This window comes from Ursus maritimus, unplaced genomic scaffold, assembly GCF_017311325.1.
Source record: "Ursus maritimus isolate PB19 unplaced genomic scaffold, ASM1731132v1 scaffold_24, whole genome shotgun sequence".
Taxonomy (NCBI): domain Eukaryota; kingdom Metazoa; phylum Chordata; class Mammalia; order Carnivora; family Ursidae; genus Ursus; species Ursus maritimus.
Window position 1 is genome coordinate 35,937,202 of NW_024424897.1, and position 8,984 is coordinate 35,946,185.

General features: G+C 38.3%; 1 protein-coding gene across 1 annotated transcript in view; it reads right to left on the reverse strand.

Moving 5' to 3' along the window:
- The window catches only part of DDX52 (DExD-box helicase 52), a 23,674-nt gene extending 15,331 nt beyond the window's left edge, over nucleotides 1–8,343 (reverse strand). The window contains exons 1-5 of the mRNA XM_040639829.1: nucleotides 8,198–8,343; nucleotides 6,944–7,136; nucleotides 3,872–4,002; nucleotides 2,047–2,232; nucleotides 79–226 (exon numbers count right to left, since the gene is read on the reverse strand). Coding sequence (XP_040495763.1) covers nucleotides 79–226; nucleotides 2,047–2,232; nucleotides 3,872–4,002; nucleotides 6,944–7,136; nucleotides 8,198–8,284 — 745 coding nt within the window. The 5' untranslated portion in view covers nucleotides 8,285–8,343. The remainder of the gene's footprint in view (nucleotides 1–78; nucleotides 227–2,046; nucleotides 2,233–3,871; nucleotides 4,003–6,943; nucleotides 7,137–8,197) is intronic.
- Between the last annotated feature and the right edge of the window lie 641 nt (nucleotides 8,344–8,984).

Here is an 8,984-nt window from a genome sequence, read left to right on the forward strand (position 1 = left end):
TTGAAACCTTTTTCCTACCCTCAAATAAGAAATGACTAAAGCAAACACCAAATACATCCTCCTTCAAAGATACAAGTCATACCTGGTTGGCAAGTTCTCGTGTCGGTGATATAATCAGAGCTCTGAAGCCTTTATTTGCAGGCTGTTTTAGGTGCATCAAAATGGGAATGCTAAAAGCCAAAGTCTTTCCAGATCCAGTAGGAGCAGAAGCCAGAAGTTCTCGGCCCTAAAAACAAGGTATATTAAGTATAAAGTAAGTACATAAATTTTTCAGAGCCTGCCATAGAAATAATGCAACCAGCCATAGAAATAACAAAATAATCATAATGCAACCAGTATAGAAGTAAAAAATAATCATAATGAATGTAATCATTCATATTCCCGCCACTTGTCTAACTTTTCCCGTATTTTTTTTTTTTAAGATTTTATTTATTTATTTGACAGAGAGAGAGACAGCCAGCGAGAGAGGGAACACAAGCAGGAGTGGGAGAGGAAGAAGCAGGCTCCCAGCAGAGGAGCCCGATGCGGGGCTTGATCCCAGGTAATGTAAATAATGTAAACGAGACTATAAATCTTGCTTTTCTAACGTCATCCACCCCTGCCACCAGTGCCCCAAAGGAGTTTCTGACCATTGCCACCACACACCATTTGACCTGGGTAAAGAATATGGATAACTAAAATCCAAAGATAATTCAAAACCTCAAGTATTTCCTCTATTTCAATTTTTCTTTCCCACCAAACTCTCTTATCAAAGCAAAATTATAAAACCAACTTCCCCCCTGATATTTGTACTGCTCGATCCCTAGGGACGGTTTTAGTAAGTAACAGAATGGCTAAAGATAAGAAATAAAAAGTGGCAATAACCTGAGTGACAGTAATTTATAGGTGACAGTCTTCAAAAAGTCACTAAGACTTTTAGAGCTTTAAGCTGAAGTTGTAACAGAAACAATCTTAAGTGAAAATTAAAAGCAAATTTACTATAATGTGAGGCAACATAATTCAAATGTACTTTCACTTCAGTTCCCAAAGAAAACAAAAAGGGCTCGTACGGATGAAAAGGTAACTCCGACCCTTTGGCTACCCGAACCAAAGGCCATCTTGGCTACATGGGAGAAAAAGTCAGCTCTCATCGGGACAAAAAGAAACCTCAGAAAAATTTAATTTCTGAAACCCTAAGTGAACCCATGCCTCTATCAACAGTAGTTAAACATACTGTGGTATTTTCAAACAACAGAATACTACTCATTGACAAGCTACTATAAATGGAACGTGGATGAATCTCAAAAACAATATGCAGAGTGAAAGAAACCAGAAATTAAAAAATAAATAATGGATGATACCACTTCTATGACATTCTATAGAAGAGGCAAAACTAATACCCGGCAACAGAAATCAGAACAGCGGTTCCCTCTGGGCAGGGGTGAGGTGAGGACTGAATGGAAAGGACACAACAGAATTTTCTGAGGTGACAGAAATGTTACACATCTCCGTTGGGGGGATGGTTATACAGGGTATGCATTGTTGAAATTCACTGAACTGTGAATCTATGCATTTTATTGTATATAAGGTATATTTCAATAACAAAATGTACTGGGGAGAAAGAAGTCAGGCCGTGTACAAGAATTCTGTATTTCTGAAATAGCTCCTGGAAATAATAAACTAAATCATGGATGAATAAACAGAACATAGTCCCTATCCTCAGAGGGTTTACACTCTAGCAAAATGTAAAAGGTAAACACAATTAGTATAACTATACAGTAAAGTGTAAGATAAATGTTGCAAAAAAAAAACCGAAAAAAAATACAACACACTGAATACCTTGGAGAACTGGTGGCAGAGGAAAGAGTGTTGGTAAAAGAAAAAGATCACATCTAATTGTAGTGATGCGGGGAGGGGGGCCAGGCATTTTGAGATGGACCTTAAAAGCAAAGGAAGGATTTCAACAGGGAGAGAGAAGGTAGAAAGGAATACTTCAAAAACAGGGAACAGAATGAGCTAACACACAAAGGAAGGAATGTTAGAGGCATTCTAGACCTTCCTACTCACATGCAGCATAACTGGAATGGCTTGCATTTGGATTGGTGTAGGCATCTGGAAGCCTGCGTCGAGAATGTTCTGAAGCAGTCGAGAATTGATTTTATATTCCTGGTCAAGTTGCTGAAATGTAGCAATTGGGTCAGGAAGATCAGTTCCTTGGACATGAATTTTGTGTTTATTCCGGAAGAAGTTTATCTGAAAAGTGAAATAAAGGGTCACCATGGATATGGTCACATATAGTGTCAGATGTTGTAAAGCCACAGTAACAGTTTCTAGGATAAGCTTTAGTAATATATGAACTTTTTGGTTAAATTCCAAGCCCTAAAAGATACAGATATTAGATACACTTCATGCCCTTTCATAGACAGAAGACCTTCATAACAATAAAACCTATCTATCTACTTTCTTGTATTAATGTGTGAAGGCCACGAGTAATGGTTATTTATATTAATGTGCCACCATGATCATCACAACTTGTAATTTTATATAAGCTTCTAGAAGGCAGACACTGAATCCATCTAGTATTTTCTTTATATGGCACTTAGCACACAAATGCCAACGCTTTTTGATGATTTACTCTAAACTCTTAATTATTAAAATTGAGGGCCCAAAGCGGAGTCGAGTGGTGTTGATTTGGTTTGTATTCCCATTCTGAGAGAGTGACAGCCAAATTCTGGATTCGCGGTTACTGAAGTGAGCTGAACAGTACTTTCCATCTGCAACACAGCAGGTGTGCAGCAGACATGACAATGGTGTATCCGTTATTTCTTCTGTATTCTACTCCCCCAAGGTATAAAATAGGTTTCTTAAGAATTCTAACTCTTGGGGCACCTGGGTGGCTCAGTCTGTTAAGCATCTGCCTTTGGCTCAGGTCATGATCTCAGGGTCCTGGGATGGAGCCCAGACTCAGGTTCCCTGATCAATGGGGAGTCTGAGTCTCCCTCTCCCCCCTCTAACCTCCCACCCTGCTCATGCTCGCTCTCTCTCAAATAAATACGTAAAATCTTAAAAAAAAAAAAAAAAGAGTTCTAACTCTCAAACCCCTGTCAGAGGAAATCTTTCTAAACCAGTGAGCTTTGGGTCATAATCCCGGGACCCTGGGACGAAGCCTCAAGTTGGGCTCCCTGCTTCTCTTTTTTTCTCTGCTGCTGCTCCCCCTGCTTGTACTGTCTCTCTCTTTCTGTCAAATAAATAAAATCTTTAAAAAATAATAAAAAATAAACCAGTGAGCTTGACAAAGAGAAGGGGGCAAATTTTACGTTTTACAAGGGGATATGAAATTTTAAAAACTTCATTCCAAATAAGTAATCAATCTTGGAATTTGGACAGGTCAAAAATTCATAGTATATAGTATATGAGAATTGTGTGTCTATACACATACACACACACACACATCTTTTGACCTGTTCAAGTTTCAAATTACTTTCAAGAATTTTAAACTTTAGGTGTGCCTGGGTGGCTCAGTCGATTAAGTGTCTGCCTTTGGCTCAGGTCATGATCCCAGGATCCTGGTATCGAGCCCCACATTGGGCTCCCTGCTCAGCAGTGGAGTCTGCTTCTCCTTCTCTCTTTGCCCCTGCTCCTGTGCTCTAATTTGCTCACTCTCTCAAATAAATAAATAAGAAATCTTGGGGGAAAAAAAAGGATTTTAAACTTTAAAATTTTCAGCCACAGCACAAATACTTAAAAGTTTTCATTAACATGAAATCTAAACTAATAAAATTAATCTTCTATCTTCACAAAACTATATTCACTTTTACCAAGAGAATAACCCAAGGACAAGGAAAAATTCACTACGTCAGAAAAGCAGCTAGGGCTAAGACATTTTTCTAACCTTTTCTTTTCTGAGATTCTCCAACTTTCCTGAAGTTAGTTTATTTTCTCTTTTAATTTTTTTATCTTCAATCTTTGCTTCCACAGATGATATCCACTGTATAGTAGAACCTTCTTCTTGAGAAGTAATTTCTAAAATATATGTTAAAAATTAAAAGATTTTGAAATGCAACATTCCCGAGAGTAACCGACAAGCTACAGCATCACACTAAACGAAAGTAAAGTACTAGCTAATACAACTAGAGAAAAGAAAGTAATGGGAGGAATAACAATTGGAAAAGGACAGGCAAGTTCTCTGTTGGTAAAATCAAGAGCTCTGAAGCTCCTGCTCTTCTTTTTGTTAGTTCAACTGTGTGATATGTAGATAACTGTATACTTGAAAACAGTAAGATTAAATTGAAAATACTTAAATAAGAGATTTCAACAAGGCAGCCAGCTTTCCCATATCCAACCAGTTAGGAAATAAATATGATGAAAGAATAGATTTCACTTATCATAGTGATGAACATAGCACAGTACTTAAGGACTAGTCACTAATATAAAGATAGAACTTCTCACTAATCTGTAACTAAAATTAGTTCAGTGAAAAGTCGTGGCAGGATTGTTTTGGAAACCAGACTAGCTGACTTTAAAAGTTCATGTGGAGGGGCGCCTGGGTGGCTCTGTCGGCTGAGCATCCAACTCTTAGTTTTAGCTCAGGTCATGATCTCATGGTTGTGGGGTGGAGCCCCGAGTCAGGCTCTGCACTCAGCACAGAGTCTGCTTCAGGTTCTTTCTCCCTCTCCCCTTGCCCCTCCCCACTCACGCTTTCTCTCTCTTTCTCTAAAATGAATAAAATAAAATCTTAAAAAAATAAAATAAAAATAAAGTTCATGTGGCAAAATAAATATGTAAGAATAACCTTAAAAATTCTAAGAAGAGCAATAAGCAAGACCACTTTTGGTATTTCTTTTAAATTTTCTTTCACTTCACTGAGGTACCACTGATATATAATAAATTGCATTTATTTAAAATATACAATTTAAGGAATTTTGACGTATGTATACATCTGTTAAATCTTCACTACATTCAAATTTATTTCCATCACCACCCAAAATCTCCTTGTGGCCCCTTGTAATGCACTGCTCCACCCCTAAACAACCATCTACCTGCTTTCTGTCACTGTAGATCAATTTGCTTTTTCTGTAATTTTATATAAATGGAATCATGTAGTATGTACTAAATTTAGTCTGGCTTCTTTCACTCAGAATAGTTATTTTGAGATTCATCCACGTTGGAGCATGTATCAATAATTAACTTTTTATTTAAAGGTAGTATTCCACTGTATGGATATATAAATTGCTTACCCTTCACCTGCTGAAGGACATTTGGGTCATTTCCAGTTTTTGGCTACTGAAAATAAAGCTGCTGTGAACACCTGTGTAGAAGTCTCTGTGAGGACACAGGTTTTCCTTTCTCTTAGGTAAATTCTTAGAATGGAATAGGTGGGTCATATGATAGGTGTATATCTAACTTTTTAAAAAAGTCCTTTGTCAATTTCTACCCTAAAAGCCTACTGGAATTTTAATTGAGTTTATTTTGCATTGACTCTATAGATCACCTTAGGGGGAAAATATTTAGTTGACCAATCAAAACATAGTATGCCACATTATTCTGTACTATGTCACATATGTGCTACATTATAGTATGTATCTGTGTGTTACTGGTTGCCCAATAGTTGAATCCTTTTCCCAAGTTTGTGCCAGGTCTTTTTTTTTTTTTTTTTTTAAACTAATCTTGGTGGAAGGCTTTATCAAACTTCCTTGCAGTCAGGGAAGTAAAATGTGTAACACTGTAACAGTGAAAGTGTGGAACCGGAGTCAATGTCCATACACATGGACTTGTCAAGTCAATTATGGAACATCCCTATAATGTGTAATGGCATACTATACTATGATTCAATGAACAAAGCAGTGGACTTCCTACTGATAACAGTGTTTCTGGTGGACAATTCCAAAATACCTAAACTTAAAATAAACCTACTGGTTAACTCTGAAATTCCATTTCTAAGAATTTATCAGATATACTCCCCCATACACACAAAGACAAGTGGAATGGCACTTACTGCAACACAGTAACAGCAAAAGTGAGGAAACAAACTAAAGGTCCATCACAAAGGAACTTGTTAAATCAATTACAGAATGTACAATGGGATATATTTTGTGTTAAAATGAAAAAGGCAGGACACTTCCTACTGATTCCAAACAATCTCCAAGATATGTATGTGTGTGTGTGTGTATTTTTTTTTTAAGTGGAGGAAGAGCGAAGGTTCAGAATAGAACAACATATACAGTATGCTATTGTTCAGGTTTTTTAAGGGAGGTATAAATATGGTTAATAAATATCTTTATAAAAATACGTAAGAAAATGATTAACAGCAGTTGCCTCTGGAGAAATAGGGGACTAGAAATAGTGGGAAGAAAATTTGCTTTTCAACCCTGTATAACTTTTAAAGACTAGGTGAAAGTATTTACTTTATTGAAAAAGGTAAATGGCTAAGAAACTTAAGAGATATAACAAAGAAAAAGATAAATATCCCTTAAGTACAGGAAAAAAAAACACCCTGTGAAAAATAGGGAAAGAGTAAGAACAGACAATTCATAAATGCTGGGATGTAAATACCTGCTAAAGCATACGAAAACATGCTCAACCTCACCAGTTATCAAGAGAATATAAACAAAAATTAGTTTCATTCATTAGGTTGACAAAGAATTTAAGACCAATAGCATCCAGCATTGACACAGGTGCGGGAAGTCATTTTTCATTGTCTGTTCAAAGAAAGAAGTGTGCATACCCAGTGATTCCACTTTGGGGATGCTAATTACAGAAATAACAGGACCTGTACAAAAGGATATATATACAAGTATCTTTATCGTAGCAATATATATAATGGCAAATACCTGGAAACAACCTGAATGCCATTAACTAATGAATGACAGTATACCGTGTGATTTGAACCTTAAGCCTGTATTATTTTTGTAACTGAAAAAAAAAATATTATAAAGAGGAAAAAAAAAAGAAACCAAGAACTAACCTGACATCATCTTCCTCTTTTTCTTCTGTTCCCTCTTCCTTTCAGTTAGGCTCTCTTCTTTTTTCTCTTCATCTTGAAGTTCCTGATGAGTTCTTGATGCTCCACACTCACCTGGGACAGACTTCTTGTTTCCAAAGAAGTCCAGTCCCTGCAGCGCCTCTGAAGAATCAAAGTCATGTTTCCTTTTTCCCACCTAAAACGCAAAAAATTTAAAATGCAATCTACTGACAGACGGACATTGTTTTCACTCAAGCAGTACTGGCAGTAAGGGTGTGGGTCTAATAACTCCCTATCTTTTTTTGACCCTTTCACCAAGTATGTTTTGAGCTGCCAAGTGTGTTTGAGCTAATGAAATACAAGATGACAACTTTTCTGACCCTTTAACAGTAGTAATAATCAAAATAGCAATTACCATCTTTACGCTTATCAGTGTAACACGTATATGCTGTCAGGCAGACTTCTAAGCATGCTTATATATATTAAATTACTTCATCCTTCAACAATGCTAACGGATAAACAGAGATATTACAGATGAAAAAAATCAAGGCATTAGGAGGTCAAATAACTTGACCAAGGTCTCAAAAGTTGCAACTGAAGAGACCCAGTATTTGGATCCAAATAATATGGCTCTGGAGTTCAAACTCTTAACAACTACACCTACCGCCAGAGAAAGGAGAAACACACGTGTTGCCCACCGTCAAGGTTGATATTGAAGATTTTCCATAACTGGGCCCCAACTAACTTCTCCCGATTTATCATTCACCCACTATTTTCCTATGTAAGAGTCCCCATTTCTAAGTCGCTCTTCTCATTGGTTACTTAACACACCACGAGGTTACAGGAATAAAAAGACCCACGCCCACCAAACGTATATACATGCCAAGCCAATCTGGGTAGACTACAGTTAAATGATCTGTTCTCTTCATTTTGGGTTCATTCTGTTTTCGAAATTCCTTTCTACCAGTTTCGGAGAAAAAGCTACTTTTGAAAGGATTCTAACTGTGCTTAATAAACTAAAAAGCGGGGAGGGAGAAGGGTTTTTGTGGTGGCCCACCGAAATCTACAAAAGAATAGTAAGAGTTCACTCCGAAGGCAGGACTTGGCCAGGTAGGTCGGCGCACGAGCCCAACGCAGAGCGAACATGCCCCACGACCAGGCCACGGTCTCCCAGTGCCGGCTCTCCCAGCAGCCAGATCATTCTCGGGCTCCTGTGCCTCTCAGTTACTCGGGCTTCTGTTTCCCTGCGTATCCTACCTGGAATCGAGCTGCGTCCGCAGAGAAACGTCTCACGTCGAATTTGGCTCCCACGCCAAGCCGACGAAAGAGATCGTGAGCATCCATTTTTACCCAGAAGGCACCGCGGTCCCGAGACGCCTGCGCAGAGGACTTCCTCCCCCAGAAGGTCTGGGGCCGGGCCGTTGGCGGAAGTGGCTCTGGGGGGGGGGGCGGAGCCTGGCGGCTGCAAGAAACTAAACCGTTTTAGCTCCTACAGCCTGACGTTATTTGTTCTTTAAAAAAAATGTTTATCAAGATCCTCTCATGCCGGGCACTGTTCAACACTTTTATGCGTACTTTGGTGAAAAACAGCTTAACATTCCTCACCTCAGGAAACTTACATTTTAGTGGAGGCAAAGATATTGTTAAATGAGCAAGATAATTTCTGAAATTGAAAAGTGCCGTGAAGCAAGTAACGGTGTAATTGATAGAGAAAGGGACGGGGAGCCACTATTAGGTAGATTAGTCCAGTTCATTCTGTAGAAGTGATATTTGAGCTAAGAGAAGGGAGCCTGTCCCAGATCTGGGAAATGGCATTCCAAATAGAGGAAACACACTTCTGAAGAAGGGGAAATGTTTGCAACAGTGAGGAAATAGAAGCCAAGGTGACTGGAGCCAAGTTCTAATGAGGAAGTGTGGTACAGATAAGGTTGAAGGGGCAAACGGAAACCAGCTCTCACAGACTCTTATAACAAAGTCATGGTAAAGAATTTGGATTTTAATCTAAGCTCACTGTGAAGGTATTAAATTTTTTTTGTACTGAGAA